This window comes from Panthera leo, chromosome C2, assembly GCF_018350215.1.
Source record: "Panthera leo isolate Ple1 chromosome C2, P.leo_Ple1_pat1.1, whole genome shotgun sequence".
Lineage (NCBI taxonomy): Eukaryota > Metazoa > Chordata > Mammalia > Carnivora > Felidae > Panthera > Panthera leo.
The window spans coordinates 125,798,983-125,822,085 of NC_056687.1; the positions used below are offsets into that span (position 1 = coordinate 125,798,983).

Here is a 23,103-nt window from a genome sequence, read left to right on the forward strand (position 1 = left end):
TCAAAGGATTTTTTTTTAACACTGTAAGTTTTAGACTATAAAAAAGTCAAGGGAAAAAAGTTAGGTCAAACCAGGGGATTCTGCAGACTTTCCATCAAGTCCCTTCCAGCTGAAAGTAGCGGTGATATACAGTGGGGTGCCTCCTTGCAAGGTCAGACTCTCATACCTCTCTGGCACCCTCAGCCCACCCTGGTTCACAAGTGCTTGCAACATCAGGCCTCAGGCCTAGGGAGCTTTCAAGAGGAAAGTGTTCTAGACAGGTGCTCAAGTGACCCCAACAAGCCCCAAGGTGAAATCTTGCTTCTAAGAGAATTACAGGAAAGTATACTTTCACCACAGAAACCCACCCAGCTCGGGGGCAGGTCAGTGAAACCTAGGGCAAACTCAGAACTAAAGGAACCCAGCAGACAACCCGCATCCACCAGGAGGGGCCTTCACCTATGTAGGACTCCAGGAAACAGGCAAGCCATCCGTACCTTGCACCTTGACACATTCTGCCTGGCTGAAAGGGCTGTGTCTCCCGATGGCCTTCACGAATGTCTGGACCTTCACACAGTATGCAGCCCCTGGTTCCATGGTTTCCAGGTGCACCGGAATGCCCCTGCTCCTCACCACTTTGACATGTTCCTTTAGGAGACCAGAAAACAGTTATACCCTGAGGGAAGCAGGACAGGACAAGGCAAGAAGAGCCAAGGAAGTAAAGTTCTAGATATTTCCTTTCTGAGATGCATATAAAATGTTCCCTCTCATTTACTCATTCATTCATTCTCATGTATTTATTAAGTACCTACTATGTGCCAGGTACTATTGTAGGCACAGAGACATAGCATTGAACAAAATAAAGTCCCTGCACTCATGGAGCTTACATGGGGGACAGAGACAATTATAGGCCACATGGCAGGTGGTGATAGAGCTGTGAAGAAAAAGGAAGTAGGGCAAGGAGGTAGAATTATGAGAAGGGACTAAACAGAGTGGTTAGGGAAGTTCTTTCTGACAGGGTAACATTTGTGCAAACACCTCAAGTTCAGAAATCTGACTGAGCCGGGGGACTTGGCATGGCCAGTGTAGCCAAAGTGATCAGTTCACAAGAGCACTGGAGCCAGTAGGATATGCTTCCTCACCCATCCATCTATTTACCCATCTGACCACCCATCTGTATACCCCTCTACCTCCACCCACCCGGTGAGGCCTGTGCTCCACATTTGTACCTGTAGAGGCTTGTCTGGGCCAAGCCCCAATGACTCAGAGTACATGCTCCTCTCTCAGCACTGGCCCTGCCAGTTTCCAAGGGTGGGGAATGGGCTCCATCCCAAAGAATCTGAGGAAACTGCATGCTCCCTCCTGCCTAGGCCCTGATCTATCCCCATACTACTCCCTCTGCCTGGCTGGCAATGCCATGTCCTACCACTGAGCCCTGACCCAGCACAAGTAAATACTGGAAACCATTGTTATTGTCTGCCCCACCTACACATGTCACTTTTCAGGGGAAAACACCCAAATTACAGCCCCTGTTGAGTAGATGGTAGGGCATGTGCCTGGCCCCCAAGATACTACTGTGAGGTCAGGGGCACCCTCGGACAGCTCTGTTCATAGACTCTGTGAAAGCTCTCTACTGCCTCCTATCCAGATTTATAATGAAGGCTGTTTCCCTCATGCTGCCTACAGTAGCCTTTGTAAGTCATCTTGGATGGGGGTCTCTGGTGGGTCTGGCTATCCCTTAGTTCCCACTCGAGCTCTAGCCCTTCTGCTGCTTCTGTTTGTTTGGCCATTCACTCTGGGAGTGCCAACATCCCACCCAACCCAGTCTGCAGCAATTATCCCACAGTATGATGGGGCAGTGCCCCATCTAGGCATTCTGGGTGGCCAACTGGCCGCTAATTAGACAGGTTTATTCACAAGCCAGTTCCTGGCTCTCTGCCCCAACTTCTGCACCCTACCCAGATACACACCCTTAAGAGGATTGTGCCAGTCTCATATGCTTTTGAAATCATCTATATAATCTAGAACACTCTGGTCTGCTGTACCTAAACATACCAGGGAGAATGGCTGAGGAGACAGGCTGATGAGGAATGAGAAAGGCACTGAAAGATATTATGGATCGTACTATGTTAGAGTTTAGAGCAAAGAGGCAACCCTCACACCTCAGCAAATCTGGCCCGAGAAGGCTCCAAGCCAAAGCGTGGGGTGGACCAAAGCAATTCTTTCAAGAGGAGGCTCTAGGATTGTCAGTCTACTCCCATCTCTCCTTTCCCATCCTCCACCTAGGCCTGTTCATGCTCGGGCCACCCCCAGACAGTGAGCACTTTAGGGGCCGGCTTTCCTCGCCCACCTCTCAGAGGTCTGTGACTCCATCCCTGAGGCCCGACTCCAAGGCCAAGGCCAGAAGTCTCACCTTGGCACCAGGCTCCCTCCTCCAGTAAGCCACAAGGAACTCAAACTGGGACCCCAGGTCTTCCAGCTTAATAACCAGATGGAAGCCGTCCTTGGTGACATCCATCCCAGGTGGGGTAAGGATGGCTGTTGGCAAGACAGGGGGAGAATCAGAGCCAGCCCCAGACAGGACTGATTTCTGTCCTGAGAGACCAGAACCAAGTCATCAGTAGAAACATGCTAGGGTTGTAGGGAAGGGAGGGCTGTGATGTCACTTCTCAGCACGCAGAAACTGTACCATCATCTGCCGTGTCTGAGATTTTGCTTGCCATGGTTTCAGGTACTTGTGGTGGGGAGGGAAGCAGATGATCCTCCTTTTGATATACAATGAGAAGGTCAGTAGTTAACGCTATGTCACAGTGTCCGTGTCATGCACCTCATTCCATCTCATCCCTTAGGCATTATACCATCTCATATCACTACAAGAAGAAGGAGGGCCAGTATGGCACATTAAGGTGCTTTAAGAGAGGAGAGACCCCATTCACAGAACTTTTATTACAGCATATTGTTGTAATTGTTCTTCTGTTATTAGTTATTGCTATTAATTACTTACTGTGCCTAATTTAAAAATTAAACTTTACCATAAGTATGCACATATAGGAAAAAACATAGTATATATAGAATTTGATACTATTCTCAGTTTCAGGCATCCACTGGGGGGCTTGGAACATATCCCCTGCAAATAAGGGGGACCTCTGTATACCAATACTCTCTTGTACTTAGCAGGTGCTCAGTAAATGCTTTTTGAATAATGAGCAAAATAAAATTTTTTAATGACAAAGACTTACTATAATTCTTTTTCACTCTTCTCCTTGACCATAATAAAGTCCTCTGCTCTGTTCTTCAGAGGCATACATACTCAAGAAAAGTGACTCAGTACTCAGATAAACACTTCTTTCTGTTTTAAATTTTTATTTTATTTTTTTAAATCTTTATTTACTTTTGAGAGAGAGAGAAAGAGACAGAGTGTTGAGCGGGGGAGGAACAGAGAAAGAAGAAGATACAAAATCTGAAGCAGGCTCCAGGCTCTGAGCTGTCAGCACAGAGCCCAAAACAGGGTTCGAACTCACAAACAATGAGTTCATGACCTGAGCTGAAGTCGGACGCTTAACCGACTGAGCCACCCAGTCACCCCTCTGTTTTAAAATTTTATAATCCATGTTCTTCTTTTTACTTTTTTGGCAGAAATTTCTCCTCACCTTGACTCATCTAAGTGAGCAGATGCTATTTCATAATGCTTGCCAAACACCTGCATGAATTCAGTTCCATACTGAACAGTTGGGTCCATTCTTTGCCCCCCTGGAATGAACATACCCGGCAGGGACATGTGTATCACTGTAACTCAAATAAATCAGTGATATATACTGGCTGCTGATGACTTTCAAGCATCAGGAAATCAGCAACCTGTGGACGGGTTAGCCATTCTATTCTTGGTCCAAGAATTCTTCATCTCGTATTCTTACTAGGGATGCTGGAAAGTCAGAGGGCTTTACAAATTCCAGTAATCAACTCCAGAAATTACAGCTTAAACACAAACTCCCATCTTTCATATGGCTGGATCCCAAACAGGGCAGGAGCAGCCCCTGTGGATTCTTACCCATCAGCAGACCAAGGACAGAAGGGTGCACATAGTCAGCCTCCTGTCCCTGGCCGCTGATGACGGATCCATACTTGCCTATCAAATCTAGACACTGCATGACCACAAGGGCCACCCCAATGGTTGGCTTTGGCTTGGGAAGTACAGTGGTGTGTGTTCTGGGATAAATCCCCCTGCACTGAGGTCAGTGGATACTCAGAGGAAAGGCAGTTCCTAGAGGGAGTTTTTGGAGAGCAAAGCATTTCCTGGCATTTGAAGAGCTGCCTGGATAGTGGACAGGAGAACCGGGAAGTCAAGGACCAACTGCAAAACATAACCAGTTCAGAAGCTTCAGTTTTAAGTAAACATGATTAATATCGGATCCTCTCTTCTCCAAATTTATTGAGAATAGAATTAGAGAAAGTGACCTAAAGTCATTTCAGTTCAGAGGATAATTTTTTGACAGTGTTGAGGCAGGAACCTCTGTCCTGTACATTCTACATACTTATCTCATTTCATCCATCCAGCAAGCTTAGGAAGGTGGTACAGGTGACGTAATTGAGAAGTCAGAGAAGTTATATGACTTGCCCATAATTACATAGTTAGTGGCAGGAATTTGAGACCATGCCTTTCCATATTTCTAGACTCTTGTGTGGGGATATTTAGTCTCTGTATGAGTTGATCTCAAAACTAGCTATATATGAGAACAACCTGAGGAAGTTACAAACTCCCAGTGAACAAAATGCACACTAATTATTTAAATCAGACTCTCTGGGGATGGGCCCCAGACATGTGGTTCTAAAGCTCTGCTGTGACTGGAATGTGCAATCAAGGTTAAGAACCTCTACTCTCAACAAGGCTTCCCCTTAACTGGGGCGCCTGGGTGGCTTAGTCGGTTAAGCATCCAACTTCGGTTCAAGTCATGATCTCACTGTTCATAGGTTTGGCCCCTGCATCAGGCTCTGTGCTGAGAGCTCAGAGCCTGGAGTCTGCTTCTGCTTCTGTGTCTCCCTCTCTCTTTCTTCCCCTCCCCCACTCACACGCTGACTGTCTCTCTTTCTCAAAAATAAATAATCAATGAAAAAAAAATTTTTTAAAATAAGGCTTCCCCTTAAGAGTAAGAGAGCTTTTTCAGAAGAGCCTTAAAACAAGATTTTTCACATGCCTGGGGAGAAGTTAGGGTGACCCTTTTCAAAGGCAAAAGAACAGATTTAATACCCCTTTCGGAGTCATGATTCCGTCCTAAATCTGTAGCTAACTCCACCTATGCAGCGATCACAGAGGATGACATCTTCTACCTTCTGGTGCAGGTATAGAGGCTCCTTCCTGTTCCTCAGCTGCTCCTGCAGTAAGACCTTTTCCTGTTTACACAGGGCTTCTCGAGCACAAGTTGTTACTGCACACCATTGCCCACATAGTTTTATAAGCATTTTCTTATCTCCATCTGACCTATGCCTTCCTTTCCAACAATAGCTGCCAGTCCCCAGCGATGGTCTTGGCTATAGTCCCAGGATTCTAGGAGCTGGAGAGAGGTGGTGCTGGGTGCTGCCTGGGCACTGCACCCTCCAGTGACCCTCAGCCTCCGCCAGTGCCTCATACTGGGATCCCACTGCCCCCACGGTATCTGCTCTCAGTGCCCGGGGAAAGAGGCCTGGGCAGAGAAGCCCACATTTTGCACCAAAATTCCTATTGATATCCCATTCTGGGGGTCTCACTCCTGCCCGCACCTCTTCCTTTCTCGTCTCTCTGGCTCTCAACTCTGGGCATCCCCGAGGTAATAATAATAATAATAACACTTACCAGTAGCTGAGTGCTATGATAGGACAGCACTGCCCTGAACACTTACATAGTACACCTTATATGGTCCCCACAACTACCCAGTGAGGCAAACTGTTGCCCTTCTTATGGGTGAGAAGGCAGGGAGCCAGCTATCAAGTGGCTGAGCTAGGATTTGAATCATACCACTCTGACTCTAGAGGGCCAACTTCCCTTTCAAATCTGTCTTCACCTTCCTCAGCCCCTTCTACCTTGGCCTCCCTCATGTTCTGATTTCTACCCAATCCTTCCATGTTCCCCACCACCTGCAGACCCTGACAGAGACAGCCAGGAATGACTTCCAAAGTCTCTTCCAAAATGAGAGGGCATGTGGGAAGCAGTGGCAATTTTTATTTATTTATTTATTTATTTATTTATTTATTTTAGCGGTTGACAATTTTTTTTAATGGACCAGTTAGGGGGCATCTGGGTGGCTCAGTCGGTTAAGCATCTGACTCTTGATGTCATCTCAGGTCATGATGGAGCCCTGCATCGGCCTCTTGGCTATCAGCTTGAGATTCTCTTTCTCCCTCTCTCTCTGGCCCCTCCCCCACCCACACATGCACACCCACTCTCTCTCAATATAAATAAACATTTACAACAAATAAATAAATGGACCAGTTAGGACTGTTTGTGTTGAAGGCTAATTTGATGCTAACAAGAATTCTGAAACTCTCAGTGAATTTGGTTCCTGAAGGGGAGGCCAATGGGGATGGGGGAGTAAGAAGAGAAGTGCCTTACTTGAATTTCGATTGAAGGGAGGCTTCAGGGTGCTCCAGGCTGAGGTCTCTGACCCCTGGGTGGCCCTGACACGGAGATTGTACGGCACAGTGGCAGTGATGTCATCAGTGATGTCACACTCAGGACCTTTGGTGGGTGAGCACCAGCTGCTGGGGATCCAGACGTGGCTCATGTACAGGCTCTCGTACTCTCTGGCCAAGGAGAAGAGGACATCGTGTCATACCAGTCCCTTCTACCTAGGCTCAATGATGGGTGCAAGTAACTGCCTCACTGACCTGCTTTTTATGGATCAGCAAAAGAAGCATTTGCTCCTTTCTCCAGTTCCTCCATCCACCTCCTTCACCCACCATCCATACTTTCTTACTCCTTTTATCACGGGACAAGGGAAACCTAGGCATAAACCCCAATCTGTCCTGGCCTCTCCATCTCCACAGCACCCCCTCAATCTTGACTACTTTCATCCCTGGCTTTGCTGTGGTCTCCTGACTCAGCTTCCACTTCTGGTGTTCTTCAAACCATTCATCACTCAACAGATCGTAACATTTCTCTTCTTAATGGCTTCCAAAGCACTTAGAACAGAATCCAAACTCTTCCCTGGGACCTGTAACACTCTCTGGCCTTCTCTGCCCCTAAACATGATGTTCCCTCTACACTGGCCTCCTTGCCATTCCTCCCATGCTGAGCTCTTATTACCTTAGGACCTGTGACTACCTGTTCACTGTGGCTCAAATGTTCCATCCCTGCTGTTCACAATGCTCCTCCTGTCCTTCAGGTACCGGCTTAAACATATCTGAAACCGCCTAGAGCAGTGCGGCCCGATAGAACATTTTCCATATCGGTGTTGTTCAATATGGTAGTCACTAGCCACATGTGGCTATTAAGAACTTGTGATGTGACTCGTATGACTGAAAAACAGATGCTTTAATGTGATTTTAACTGATTTAAATTTAAGTAGCAATCTGTGTCTAGTGCTACCACACTGGACAGTGTAGACCTAGTGTATTTGATTCTTTACCATTTTACTGTCTGTCTCCTCTTCTAAATGGAAGCTCCCTATACCTAGAAATCTTGTCATCTGTACCCCTGAGCCTAGAGAAATGTCTACACACATAGGTGTTCAGTGTGTGTTTACTGTTAATGAAACATATTGAGAGCCTTCTGTGTCCCTGTCTCTTCTCAAGAGCTCTCAGAGCCTGGGCACCTGAAGAAGAGTAGATCCTGCCTAACCCCAGGTCCTGCTAATCTTTAGGATCATGATTTGTTTTGGCTCCTACAGGCAAGATCATAGTCAGGAAAACTGAGGCCTCCCCCACCTCCAAAAGATCTGTGACTCCAATGATTTATCCACCTCAAGTCAGAGCCAAACTCATTTCTTAAGATTTTCTTTAGCATTGGACAGTTGGCTCACTGTTGAAAAGAAGCTCTACCAGAATGTGTTTATACACACTTGTATTCCCAGAGAGCTCACTGTAAAATCTACAGCACAATTTCCCTTGCTTCTTCAACTGTCCCAATGCCCATGCAAACAGAGGAGGCAGATCGTGGAAAATAATCTATCCCTGGGCTCACCAAGCCTCCTTCAGCTCTGGCATGACGACTGTATCTCCAGGAATCAACTACTCTTTAAGGGAGAAAAATTAAAAACAAAACAAAACAAATCAAACTCACCCCTGGTACTCAACGAAATAGTATATTATTTCTCCAGGCACCATCACTGGGCTCCATGTCAAGAGATGCTTCATGTTGGTTGATTGTACAGAGAGGTTCTGAGGGGCAGGCAGGATGGCCACTCCATCTGGGATTGAGGTAGTTAGACAGGCTGACACTTGAACTCATATCAGGGGAATGTCACAGCTTCAAATTAGTATCTAATGAAAGGCCTCACATGTCAATAAAACTGAAACAATTCTAATTTTATCATACTTGCGTTAATGCTAAATTGTTGCTATCGTCATTGTAATTCTTCCTTTGGTGATAAATGGCATATTAAGAGTAATTATAATGGCTGATATTATTAAGCACTTACCATGTTCTATCTAGGCCATGTGTTACATTGTTACATGATTATCTCACTTAATCCTCATGATCATACTGTGAAGTAAGGACCATTGGTTTCTCCACTGTATAAATGAGAAAACTAAACCACATTATTTACAACTCTTATGTCAGATCCACCTAGATGCAGGCCTTGACTCTGCCACTGACCATGTGACTAAACCTATGCAGGTTCCTGCCCCTTTCTCATTACTTCTTTCCACTATTGCCACTCGGGTACCAAAGCACATCCCTTCACATCCCCCAAAAGTCAAATGGGGAATCAGCTGCCAGCTGGGAAATACAGGCTCAGGTCTGCTGTGGAAGGAATCCAATCCAGAAGGGCACCAAGCCAGATGGTAGACTCCACTCCAGGCAGACTGCAGGCCCCTGAGGCAGCTGGGACACAATCATCTGCTCACACAGGTGTGTGGTGTGCCCAGGGTGTGCACACAGTGGGTCTATGGTTTTCACACAGAATCAAAGAGACCTGTGAAACTGAAGCTGCACTCCTAAGGAGGTGGGCAGTCCTGGGATTCATCCCTGCATGCAGCCAAGGGTGCAGTCTGGATCTTCTGCTGTGGTTCTTCTCCTCCCACTTTGACACACCTCTCTTTTAGTCCCTAACACCTGCCTCCCTTTGCTGTTACAACCACAGTGATAACATCAGTAGCACAGTGTGGGGGGAACTGGGGCCCTCACCAGGGGCCTTTTCATCTCTGTGCTTGTGTCCAGATTGGCACCTGTTGTTCATTATCAAGCCCTGTGACCATGAGGGGAAGGGGGGCTGATGCCCTTGCTTCTCTAATGTAGGATCCCAGTGTTACACCTCCATCCTACTCTTGGCATCCACGATCTGCCCTGCAAGGAAACACCTGGGGTACCCACAGGAAGGCCTCTTACCCTCCCCACTCAATTTTGCAATCACCCCAGGGATGAAAAGAAAAAGAGCCAGCTGCAGTGGGGTGGCACAAGAGGGTGGGGCATGGTTCTCTCTGACATCCTTCCTCTGCTAAAGTATTCAAAATATTTCTCTAGTCAGATATATAGGTATCACATAGCTATGTAAATATACAGCTATAATTCATAACTTTAAGACTCTCAAAACTGAAATCTCCAGGCAATGGTTTCCCTGGAGAACACTACCAAATTTTTTTTTAATTAACACCAATTTTATACGACCTCTTCCCACAAAATAAAAGAACTTTCCAACTTATTTTATGAAGCCAGTATTACCCTGAAACCAAAATCAAAGATAGTATATATTTTAAAAACAAAAACAAAAACCAACAGAACAATATATCTCATGCACTTAGATGCAAAAATCTTGAACAAAATACTAGCAATCCCAACTCAATAATGTATAAAAAAGATTATACACCATAACAAAGTGGAATTTATTCCAGGTACACAAGGCTAGTTCAACATTTGAAAATCAATTAATGTAATCCACCATATCAAAAAGCTAAAGAAGAAAAATCCTACAGTCATATCAATTGACACAAAAAAAGTACTCATAATATCTAACACTCATTCATGATTTTAAAAAGAAGACATCTCTCTTCATGTTAAGAACAGCAGGAAGGGGCGCCTGGGTGGCTCAATCATCCAACTTTGGCTCAAGTCATGATCTCAAGTCATAATCTTGCAGTTCGTGAGTTCAAGCCCCATGTCAGGCTCTGTGCTGTCAGCTTAGAGCCTGGAGGCTGCTTAGGCTTCTGTGTCTTCCTCTTTCTCTGCCCCTCTCCCACTCATGCTCTGTCTCTCTCTCTCTCAAACATAAATTTAAAAACGTTAAAAAAAAAAAAAAAGAACAGCAGGGAGTTATCTCAATTTGATAAAGACCATCTACAAAAAACCTACTCATAATACCTTACTTAATGGTGAAAGACTTCAATGTTTTCCCCCTAAAATCAAGAACAAGGCAAGGATGTTCATTCTCACCACTTTTTTTTTTTTTTTAATTTACATCCAAGTTAGTTAGCATATAGTGCAATAATGATTTCAGGAGTAGATTCCTTAATGCCCCTTACCCATTTAGCCCATCCTCCCTTCCTCAACCCCTCTAGTAAGCCTCTGTTTGTTCTCCATATTTAAGAGCCTCTTATGTTTTGTCCCCCTCCCTGTTTTTATATTATTTTTGCTTCCCTTCCCTTATGCTCATCTTTTCTGTGACTTAAAGTCTTCATATGAGTGAAGGCATATGATATTTGTCTTTCTCTGACTAATTTCACTTAGCATAATACCCTTGAGTTCCAACCATGTAGTTGAAATCACCACTTTTATTCAACATAATACTGAAAGTTCTAGCAACTGTCATGAATCAAACAAAAGAAGTAAAAGGCATTACAGATTGGAAAGGAAGTAATAAAACTCTCCCTGTTTGCAGATGACATGATAGGCTATGTAGAAATTCCCATGGAATGAGGGTGTCTGGCTGGATCAGTCAGTAGAGCATGCGACTCTTGATCTCAGGATTGTGAGGGTGAGCCCCACATTGGGTGTAGAGAATACTTTAAGAAAATAAAGGGGTGCCTTGGTGACTCAGTTGGTTAAGCATCTGACTTTGGCTCAGGTCATGATCTTGCAGTTTGTGGCTTCAAGCCCCACACTGGGCTCTGTGCTGACACTACCGAGCCTGCTTGGGATTCTCTTTCTCTCTCTCTCTCAATCTGTCCCTCCCCCACTTAGGCACTCTCTCTCTCTCAAAATAAATACACTTGAAAAAAAATAAAAATAAAATAAAGTCTTAAAAAAAGAGAAGATCCCACAGAATCTGCAAAAACAAAAACAAAAACCTCTTACAACTAATAACTGAGTTCAACAAATATTATTATAGGATACAAGATAAACATAAAAAATTAATTGTATTTCTATATATTAGCAATGAACATTTATATACCAAAATTAAAAATGCTATTTACAATCACTCAAAAAAATGAAATAGTAATAAATCTTAGGTATAGAACATATCTAGGATCTGTAGAGAGAAAACTCCACAATGCTGGTCAAGGATTTCAAGGCCAAACTAAATAAATGGAGACACATACTGTGTTAAAGGCCTGGACAATTCAACATAATTAAAATGGTAATTTTCCCCAAGTTCATATACAGATTTAATGTAATTCCTATCAAAGCCCATCAAGGATTTTTGTAGATAGAGATAAGCTTTATCTCAAATGTATAAGAAAACAATTTTGAAGAAGAATAAAATGAGAGGAATAAATCTACCCAATTTCAAGACTTACAGTAATTGAGATTGTGTGGTATTGGCCAAAAAAAAAAAAAAAAAAAAAAAAAGACACATAGATCAATGAAACAAAATAGAGATCCCAGAAATAGACCCACACAAATATACTCAACTGGTTTTTGGCAAAGGCACAAAAGTAATTCAATAGAAGATGAATAGCCATTTCAACAAACAATACTAAAGCAATAGGACATCTGCAAGGCAAATAATAATAATACATCTCAACCTAAACCCTGCACCTTATTTTAAAATGAACTCAGATGGACCATAGAGGGGTACCTGGGTGGCTCAGTTGGTTGGGCATCAGACTCTTGATTTCGGCTCAGGTCATGATCTCACAGATGGTGAGATTGAACCTCGTAGGGCTCTGTGCTAGGATTGGAGCCTGTTGAAGATTTTCCTCTCCCTCTCCCTCTGCCCCTCCCCCTCTCACACACGCATGTACATGCACTCTCTCAAAAAAAAGGATAGACTGAATGTAAAATGTAGACTCTAAAACTTTTAAGAAAAAACAAAGGAGAAAATTTTCAGGGCTAGGCAAAGAGTTCTTACTCTTGACACCAAAACCTAGATTCATAAAAGGAAAAATTTATAGCTGAGCATCATCAAAATTAAAATCTTTTTTTTTTTTTTGGTTTATTTATTTATTGACTGATTTTGAGAGCGAGACAGCAAGAATGAGCAGGAGAGAGGCAGGGCAGGGGGCAGGGTGGGGGAGAGAGGATCTGAAGCATACTCTGTGCTGACAGCAGAGAGCCCAATGCAGGGCACGAACTCACAAACTGTGAGATCATGACTTGAGTTAAAGTCAGACACTTAACCAACTGAGCCACCCAGGCCCCAAGATTAAAATCTTTTGCTCTGCAAAAGAACCTATTAAGAGAAGGAGGAGACAAGCTACAGAATGGGAGAAAATATTAGAAAACTACCTATCTCACAAAGGACTCATGTCTAGAACATGTAAAGAACTATTAAAAATCAACAGTAGAAAAGCAAATAATTAGAAAATGGGCAAAAGACATGAAGAGACATGTCACTGAAGAGAATGTACAGATGGAAAATATGTACATGAACAGATGTTCAACACCATTTGCTATTAGGAAAATGCAAGTTAAAACCACAATGAAATAGCAACACACAGTTATCCAGATGGCTAAAATAAAATAAATAATTAAAAAAAAAAAAAAGACAAAACCAAATCCTGGTGAGGATGCAGAGAAAGTGGATCACTCATATATTGCTGGTGGTGATGTAAAATGGTATTTGCCATTCTGGAAAATACATTAGCAGTTTCTTGTAAAACTAAACTTATAATTACTATACAACCCAGCAGTTGTACTCTTGGGCATTTATCCCAAAGAAATTAAAACTTCTATCACAAAAGATCTGTACACAATGTCCATAGACAAACTGGAATCAACCTATATGTCCTTCAAGAGCTGAATGGTTAAACAAATTATAGAATATCCATCCATAGAATACTAAAAGGAACCAATTAGTGACACACAAAACAACTTAGGAATCTCCGGGGAACTTTGCTGAATAAAAAAAGCCAATCCCAAAAAGTTACATACTGTATGATTCTATTTATATAACATTTTGAAATTATAAAATTTTAGAAATGGAGAACAGATTAGTGGTTGCCAGAGGTTAGAAACAGTGGGGAAGTGAGGGTGGTAAGAGGGAGCTGGGTATAGTTATAAAAAGGCAACAGGAGGTATCATTGTGATGTCTGAACTCTTCAGTATGCTGACTGTGGTTGCAAACACACAAACGTATACACACACTTGTCCACACACACATAAACTAATGTGTACAAGTAAAACTGGAGAAATCTGGGGCGCCTGGGTGGCTCAGTCGGTTGAGCGCCGACTTCGGCTCAGGTCACGATCTCGCGGTCCGTGAGTTCGAGCCCCGCATCGGGCCCCTGTGCTGACAGCTCAGAGCCCGGAGCCTGTTTCAATTCTGTGTCTCCCTCTCTCTGACCCTCCCCCATTCATGCTCTGTCTCTCTCTGTCTCAAAAATAAATAAAAACGTTAAAAAAAAAAAAAACTGGAGAAATCAGAACAAGACAGAATTGTATCAATGATGTCAACATACTGGTTGTGATATTATGCTACCGTTCTCCAAAATACCACTGGGGGAAACTGGGGTCCCTGTATTATTTCTTTTATTTTTAAGTTTATTTATTTATTTTGAGAGAGAGAGAGAACACATGTGTGCATTCTCATGTGAGCGGGGGAGGGGCAGAGCTAGAGGAAGAGAGAGAATCCAAAGCAGGCCAAGTTGTCAGTGCAGAGCCCAACACAGGCTCCACCTCACGACTGTGAGATCATGACCTGAGCCGAAATCAAGAGTCTGACACTCAACTGACTGAGCTACCCAGGTGCCCCAATCCCTATGTTATTTCTTAAAACTGAATGTGAATCTAGAATTTCCTCAACACAATTTCAATTAAAAAATACAACCATAATATCATGACATATTAATAGTATTAATTCTGATTATATGAATGACAGGATATATTTTAAAAGATCATGATGGGTGCCTGGGTGGCTCAGTCAGTTAAGCATCGGACTTCAGCTCAGATCATGATCTCACAGTTTGTGGGTTTGAGCCCCGCATCGGACTCTGTGCTGACAGCTCAGAGAGAACCTGCTTCAGATTCTGTCTCCCTCTCTCTTTCTGCACCTCCCCTCCTCAAGCTCTGTCTCTCTCAAAAATAAAATAAACATTAAAAAGAGAGTTTATCATGATGGGATAAATTCAAAATGAAATGCACCTAAGAAAAATGTGAAGTTCTATAATTAGGTCCAGTCAATTAAATCAGTGAGGGAGACCTGTTTAGGGAGGGTAACCTGATGATTAGGTCACTTAAGGATTTAAGCAACACACTCTGAGGTTGAATTACCCAGTATGTCTTTCTTCATAAGAAGGCACCTAGGGCAGGAAAACAGCAAGAGATGTCCCAACCTTTAGGTGGTTCCATTGTGTTAATGCAATAATTTGCACTTGTGTGACTCTCTTCTACCTGTGGAACTTCACAGAATCCATTCACAAATCCATTGTGGGCAAAATAGTCTCATTCCTGTATCAAAATGAAAACTGCTGCTTCTTTTTGAGCCCTAAAGGTAATGTCTTTAATATCCTTATGCTATTTGTATAGTGTATTCCAAATATCATCTCTGTTTTGCCCAGGTTTATATAACACATGTACACTGGGTGTGAGATGGAAAAACAGTAATGCCCATGAACTACTGAGGCCAGGCAACATTTAATAGAGTTACATAGAAAGTACCATGGCACTGCATGAAGAATGATTCCTTTTCTGCTAGGACACTAACCAGGAAATAGGAAATGACTCTATGAGATGGAAACTCAAGCCAAAAGTGATTCTTCCCACCTTCAAAGTGTTAAAAAAAAAAAAAAATCCTCTCCAACTGTTACAGAATATGGTCTTGAGAACACAGTTAAGGGGAGAAAAAGAAAACTTTGTTATCCACACAGCATTCTCCTTTATAAGAATTGTCCTCAGTCATGTGTATTGAAGTCAAGTCTCTGAAGAAACCAGTTAAAAAAGACTCTACCTGATGTAAATGTGCAAGTGCAAAAACAAAGAATACAGTTGACCCTCAAACAACAAGGGATTGAACTGTGCACGTCCTCTCATACACAGATCTTTTTTGATAAATACAGTACAGTACTACAAATGTATTTTCTTATCCTTATGATTTTCTTAATGGCATTTCTTTTTCTAGCTTACTTTATTATAAGAATACAGTATATAATACATGTATTATATGAAATGTGTTAATCGACTATTTATGTTATTGGTAAGGCTTCTGGTCATTAGTAGCCTATTAGTAGTCAAGTTTTGGAGAGTCAGAAGTTATATGTAGATTTTCTATTGCACCGGGATTGGTATGTTGTTCAAGGCTCAACTGTATAGTCAAGGAGAAAGTAAGAGTAAACTTGGAAGTGTGGACAGGACAAAGAGATAAGCCACATTGAGGAGGGTGCAAAGTCTGGAAGAATTCGATCTCTAGCCATGATGGATAGGAATTTGCGCCAGAGTTGGAGAGAGATCCTGGAACCCTCTGTATAATCTTTTGGTTCCTTGTAAATATTTATGCTTTTTTTGCATAAAGAAATTTAGCATCTTAAAACAACGCACGTTTATTATGTTACAGTTCTGTAAGTCAGGAGTCTTACACAGGTCTCACTAGGCCTATGAGTTGGCAGGACTGCATTCTTTCTAGATGCTCCAGAGGAGAATCTATTTCTTTGCCCTTCCAGCTTCTAGAGGCTGCCTACATTCCTGCTCATGGCCCCCTTCTTCCATCTTCAAAGCCAACAATGGCTGATTGATTCCCTTTCATGCTTCAAATTTCTCCTTCCTTCTCTTCTGTCTTCCCATCTCTCTCTCACTGCACCCAGAAAAGGTTCTCAATTTTCATGTATTAGATTGGGCCCTCTCTGATAATCCAGGATAATCTCCCAGTCTCAAGGTTCCATAATATTAATCACATCTTTAAAATTCCTTATTCCATGGAGGGTAACCTACCGCAGGTTCCAGGAATTAGAGCATGTACATCTTTGGAGGACCATTTTTCTGCTTACGACATGGGGCTTACACTACAGAGGATATTGGCTCTATAAACGACACTATGCCCTAAAATTCCTCCCTCAAATACAGTCAATTATTATAAGAAAATTACTCTGTATACGAGCAGAAGAAGAAAAGGCCAAGGCTGAGCGAGGACATGGCTGCTGAGCAGGCTGCTGGCATCACTCGCTGCTGCAGTAACTGGTGCCTACAACCCAGCTTTAAAAGGTACGCAAACAAATTCATGCCTCAGGAAAGTGATAGATTATTTCATAGTCTTAAAGTATGGTCTTTGGATCAGCAGCATCACATTACCCACAAGCTTATTAGAAATGCAGACTTCAGGCTACAACCTACATTTTATTGAACCGGAATCTGCATTTTAACAAGATCCCCAGGTAATTCATACTCACATTAAAGTTTGAGAAACATGGGTCTAGAGGCTATTCTCAACCATGGCTGCCCCATTAGAATCATGAGGGAGATGGTTTGATTTTGTTTGTTTAAGTTTTGTTTTAAAATAATTTCAGACTTAGAGAAGAGTTGCAAAATATAGTACAGAGAGCTCCCATATACCCTCTACTTCATATACCCTTCTACTTCAGCCATCCATATGTACATAAGCATAGTACAATTATGAAAATCAAGATATTAACATTGATACAATATCATTAATTAAGCTTCAGGTTTTATTTAAATGCCACCAGTTTTTCCCCTAACGTCCTTTCTTTTTTCCCAGGAACCAATCCAGGATCCCACATTTAGTTACCACATATCTAGTTAGTCTCCTCCAGTCTGTTCTTGGTCTTTATCTTTATGACATTCCCTTTTTTAAAGAGTACTACTCAGTTGTTTTGTAGAATATTCCTCAGTTTGGGTTTTTCTGATGTTTTCCCATAATTTGACTGAGGTAATACTTTTTGGCATGTATTCACAGGGAGTACATGATGTTAGTATGTCTTATTCCTGGTGGTGTTAGGCGTCTCTAATGTAAAAAGTACCATTTCCCCCTTTGTAATTAATAAATAACTTAGGGGAGATACTGTGACACTATGAATATTCTGCTTCTCCTCAAACTTTCATCCATTAATTTTAGCGCTTACTAATGGCTAGTATTTGCAACAATTACTGCTGGGATGTTCTAGTTAATGGTGATTTTTCCGTTTATTAATGAGAATTCTGTAAGGAAGAGCTGTTCCTTCTCCTCTATTTATTTATTCATTTATTCCTTCGTTCAACTACTTATATTAGTATGGACTCATGAATATTTATTTTATTCTATTGTTACTTACTTTGTTACTCAAATAATTCCAGCTTTGGCCATTGGGAGCTCTTTCAGATTGGTTCCTGCGTCCTTTTGACTTATTCCCACTCCTCACTCTCTTTTTTCATGTTATTTTTATTAATAGAATTTTTATTTTTGGAATTATTTTAGATTTACAGAAAAAAACTGCAGACAGTACACAGAGTTTCTATATATCCTTCACCCAGCTTCCCCAATACTATCATTTTACATAACCATGATATATTTGTCAAAACTAAGAAACCAACATTGGTGCATTACTACTAACTAAACACACTTATTTGAATTTTGCCTGGTTTTCCACTAATGTTCTTTTTCCAATCCAGGATTTAATTAACGATACTCATTTCATTTAGGCCTCCATCCTTTTTGGAGCACTTTCTTACCACAAATGCTCTAGACTTGTATTTTCTCTGCCCAGTCCTGGAACAAACCACTTCTCTCAGAAGGCCCATCCAGGGAGTTTTGAAACATCCCAATGGCCAGGAAGCACCCTAGATTAATTAAGTCAGAATCTCTGGCTGTGAAACCCAGGCATTTAAGAGCTCTCCAGGTGATTGCAATGTGCATTTGAGTACCACTAATCCAGACCTTACCCCCCCACCCCCCGCCCCGTTGCCAAAGAGTAGTTGAAACTATAATAGTAAAGTCCCAAATGCCAAAGACTTAAATGTATTTCCCAGCAGGCCTTTAGGTTTCCTAAAGACAAGAGACTCCAATTTGTCCATCTATAATCAGCGCCTTGCCCAGAACCCAGCACATAGTGGGTACCAGAAGTGCCAAGTGATGAAAGCTAAGTAAGTGAAGCAAGGCTTGGCTCCCTTCATGAAATTAGCCTCAGCCTGACTTCCTTTTTCCTAATCCCCTATGTTGCTTTGGATATATTTGCTGTTAAGTAAAGGCTGCCCACCGCAAAGCCCCTGGGCAAAGTTTCCAGGCAGAAATCCTTGTTTCTCCTCCCTACAATGATGCCATGCTGGCTTCCTCCCACTGGGTCTGCTGTCAGCTCCCTTCATTTGGGTTCCTTTCTGCCACTTTCACCTCCAACGGTCTTTATGGCAAATGCTCAGAAAAGGTAGTACCATTCCTTTATTCCCTGTATTTTGTCCTCCCTTTTCCTGGTGTGCTTCAGTGTCTCAGCTGCTTCTGCAGAGAAGTGCAAAGGGCACAGGCTCTGGAATCAGCCAAACCAGAGTCAAATTCCAATTCTCCCACTTACGAGATGCATAAACTTGGGCAAATCACAGAACCTCTTTGAATCTCTGTTTCCTAGGATGTAACATGGGGATAACACCACCTACCTAACAAGATTGATGTGAGAAGTCAAGAGAACATTTTTGCTAATCTGGAGCACCGTGTGTGCTCAGAAATGGCCAGTGTGATTGTTGTGGGCATTATTAATGTTGTTGCTGTTGGTGGTAGTAGTAGTAGCAGCGGCAGTAGCAGCAGTAGTAGTATGGGAGTAGTAGTAGTGGTGGTGGTAGTAGTGGGAGGGGGAGGAGGAGGGGGAGGAGGGGGAGGGGGAGGAGGAGAAGGAAGGGGAGGAGGAGGGGGAGGAGGAGGGGGACAAGGAGGAGGACGAGGAGGAGGAGGAGGAGGACGACGAGGAGGACGACGAGGAGGACGACGAGGACGAGGAGGAGGAGGAGGATGAGGAGGAGGAGGATGAGGACGAGGACAAGGAGGAGGAGGAGGAGGAGGAGGACAAGGAAGAGGAGGACGAGGACGAGGAGGACGAGGACAAGGAGGACGAGGACGAGGAGGAGGAGGATGAGGAGGAGGAGGATGGTGAATAGACTGTACTAAACCCCTGACTTGTGCTTGTGCAGATAAACCACAGAGTGACCTCTGGAAAGACCAGCAATTACCTTTACCTCATTATAATAATAAAATCTCCACCCAAGGAGGAGCACACGGTCCATTTACCTAACATACACTGTATGTATAGGCATGTTGCCTTAAGGTGCATGTGTGACCTTATGCCCACGTCTATATACCATGACAAGGCCTCCCTATCTGAATATTCATCCTAACCCTAAATAAAAGGAACCCATTCACCCTTGGGAGTTACTGCTTTTGAAGCCATTCCCCCATGATCTCCTTATCTGCTGCAAATACAAGTTTTCTTTGTGCAACAAATGAAGCCGGTGCAGTTTCTGACTCCTCAAGAAGCGAACTCACATGGGTTCAGTTACATAACTATGTATGGTGATGGATGTTAACTAGATTTATTATGGTGATCATTCTGCAATATGTACAAGTACCAAATCATTATGTTGTATACCTGAAAGTAATATAATGTTATCTGTCAAGATACCTCAATAAAGGGAAAAGAACCTGGGGGGAAAAACGCTGAGCTTTCCCCTTCTCATTCGGCCTTCCCATCTTCTCCCTCTGGCTTAGTGCAGGGAGTGTTTTTCTGGCAACTTGTTCCACCAACTGATCAATCAGCTAACCGACCAATTAACCAACATGTTTAGCCTATGCTAGGAGGACACCAGAAAAGATGCCCAGGCCCTTCCCTCAGGTCAGTGCAATTAACAGAAGTAGCCCACCCAAGTAGAGTATGTGGGGTCAAGGGTCAAAGGGGAGAGTAGTCCAGCAAGAGTCTGAAAGAAGAGCGACCCATCCAGAAAGATGATAGGAGGTTGGGCCGGAGATGGTGTTTCTGGTGGGAAGCATCATAAAAGCCAGGAGGAGGAAATGAGGGTGTTACATGTCAGTGTGAAGACAGCAGCTGCCTGTAGTTTGTATTTGTTGTCAAGGAATAGTGAGAAATAGACTTGAGGCCTGAATATGCTGGGTCACGAAATAAACAGCAGATTTGAACACCATGTGTTGAGCAACTGGGACACTGGGAGCAACTGGGACACCATAAATCTGACGTTAAAGCCGATTCTAAACATTTGCAAATCACCTTAGCAGTAAGTTGTTGCCGAATTGAAACTAAAACAATTGGTTCTCAGTTAAAAAAAAAAAAAAAAAAGACAAGACAGGAAGTACTCAAGGCTCCTACCAACACTGCAAAGTGCCCAGTACCTTGGAGCATTAAAATTAGAAATTTCTCTTAAAGGTGTTTTGACATGAAGAAACATCAAAGACTAAAGAGCTTCAATTTTGGAACAATAAAGCATGTAGGTACAAGCAACCAGGGGTGGAGCAGAGAAAATTATGTAAACTGGTAGGGAAAATGCCCCAAACCAAATTTTTTAAAATGCTATGGAATATCCAACTGCTACTCTTTCTGCAGTGATCAGGAAAGAAGTCCAATTTTTGTAAGTCTTATACCCAATATCAAGGTTGCAAAGTAAGCCTTTTTATTCATGTGTATTTTGTTAGAATCTTTATCTTACTTTAACCTGTCCTTACAGATAACATCTCCAAAGCACACAAAGACTGAGATGACCATGTTGTGCCTTTTAAAACCAGATGAGATAAATAATAAAATGCATGGAGCTCTGCTAACCTTTAAACTATTTGTTCTGACATTTTATTTTTCTAGATTGTTCTGTGACCATTCGGAAAGAGATTTCCAACTAGAATGCTGGCTTTTGCTTTGTGATATGGGGATGAAGGTTTAGGAAGTGAGAAGCCTTTTTATAGAAACAGACATAAGATGCTCTACACATATATTACAACTCCAAATTCTGCTGAAGTTATTTTTCACCTTCTTAACCTATATTTGAATCCCAAGCTATTGGCTATATTCTAATTCGTACTTACCAATGAGCAAACATGGAATCAAGGTGTAGAAAAACCACATGATAAGACTTGCCAAAATTTCTTCTAGAACCGTAGAGGGGGTCTGTATTTGGTCAACTCAGCTTGACCTGGAACACCGTTTCTTTCCAGAATGAAGCATTCTGTCCATCTCAGCCATCCTTGCTTCAGAATGTAGATGTTGGAGCTGAGGTCTGAATTGCTGTGAAGCCTGAATTGTTCTAGGAGGAGCCAGCCCAGACAGCTCAGAAGGGGCGGGCTGTGCAGCACCCTCCTTTCTGTCCAAACCCATATATTGCATCAGAGGGAGTGGTCTAGGAGAGCTCCAGAGAAAAGATAACTCTGACGAGCTTCCATAGAGGCCCCACTGGTGGTGAGCCAGCAAGATTGTTTTACCCTCTCATCAAATAGCTATCCTCTTCCAAGTCTCCATCTTGTGAGTTCATTCAAGCTGAGTACTTATTAGCTCCTTGTGCTACATACTTCAGAAAAAGTAGTTAAAATATTTTCTTTCTAATATAAAATTTTTAAAAGGTCAGAAGGTAAAGAATATAGCTTTATATTTGCTTCTATTGGCAAAAAGAAAACCTGGAAGGAGATACAGAAACTAACAAGATTGGTTACCTTGGGGCAGAGAGAGAGGGAATCGGGAAGATGTAGGAGAAAAATGGGACTGACTCCTTGCAATATATTTTGTATGTTTGGGGGCTTTCCTTGGAAATTTTTTATTGTGGTAAAATACACGTAACATAAAATTTACCTTCTTGATCATTTTTAAATGTACAGTTCAGTGATATTAATTCAAATTGTGCAACCATCACCACCATTTGTCCCCATAAATCTTTTCATCTTGTAAAACTGAAACTCTGTATCTTCCTTCTCCTTAGCCCCTGGCCACCACCACTATACTTTCTGCCTTTATGATTTTGACTACACTAAGTATCTCATATAAATAGAATCACGCAATGACTTGTCTTTCTGTAACTGACTTACTTCACTTAGCATAATGTCATCTAGGTTCACCCATATTGTAGCATATTGCAGAATTTCCCTCTTTTTTAAGGCTAAATCATATTCCATTGTATGTATATACCACAGTTTGCTTATGCATTCATTCACCCATCAGTGGACATTTGAGTTGCTTCCACCTTTTAGCTATTGTGAATACGCTGTTATGAATATGGGTATAGAAACATCTGAGACCCTGCTTTCAATTCTTCTGGGTGCTGTATCTTTTTATACTGTGTGATGTATACATTAGTGGGAGAACATGGGTTTTAGAGTGCCACAGATTTTGTTTCCAGTTTCAGAATTTATTTGCAATATAACCTTAAGAAAGTTAATCACTTATTCTTTCAACAAACATTCACTAAGGGCCTACTGTATACTAGATCTGGGAATTCAATAGTTCCTGCCCTAAACCAAAAACTTACAAACTAGTGAGGAAGATAGGTATGGAACAAATAATAAATCAATATTGAAGATGAAGTGACAGAAATATAGGAGCATTAAGGTAAAATATCTAACCTAGCCTGGGGGATTAGAGAAGTCATCATGAAGGAAGTGACTTTTAAGCCGAGTAATAAATGCTGAAAAAAATTAGTGAGGCATGGTGTACTTAGGAAAC

General features: G+C 42.3%; 1 protein-coding gene across 4 annotated transcripts in view; it reads right to left on the reverse strand.

Annotated features, from left to right (window-relative positions):
• The window catches only part of IL20RB (interleukin 20 receptor subunit beta), a 31,428-nt gene extending 9,191 nt beyond the window's left edge, over positions 1-22,237 (reverse strand). For all 4 annotated transcript variants that reach the window (XR_006207131.1, XM_042955234.1, XM_042955236.1 and 1 more), the window contains exons 1-5: positions 21,480-22,237; positions 8,231-8,357; positions 6,563-6,753; positions 2,393-2,517; positions 477-627 (exon numbers count right to left, since the gene is read on the reverse strand). Coding sequence is in view for 3 of the 4 variants with exons in the window: in XM_042955234.1 (XP_042811168.1) it covers positions 477-627; positions 2,393-2,517; positions 6,563-6,753; positions 8,231-8,357; positions 21,480-21,519 (634 nt within the window). In the remaining variant the exon portion in view is untranslated. The remainder of the gene's footprint in view (positions 1-476; positions 628-2,392; positions 2,518-6,562; positions 6,754-8,230; positions 8,358-21,479) is intronic.
• Between the last annotated feature and the right edge of the window lie 866 nt (positions 22,238-23,103).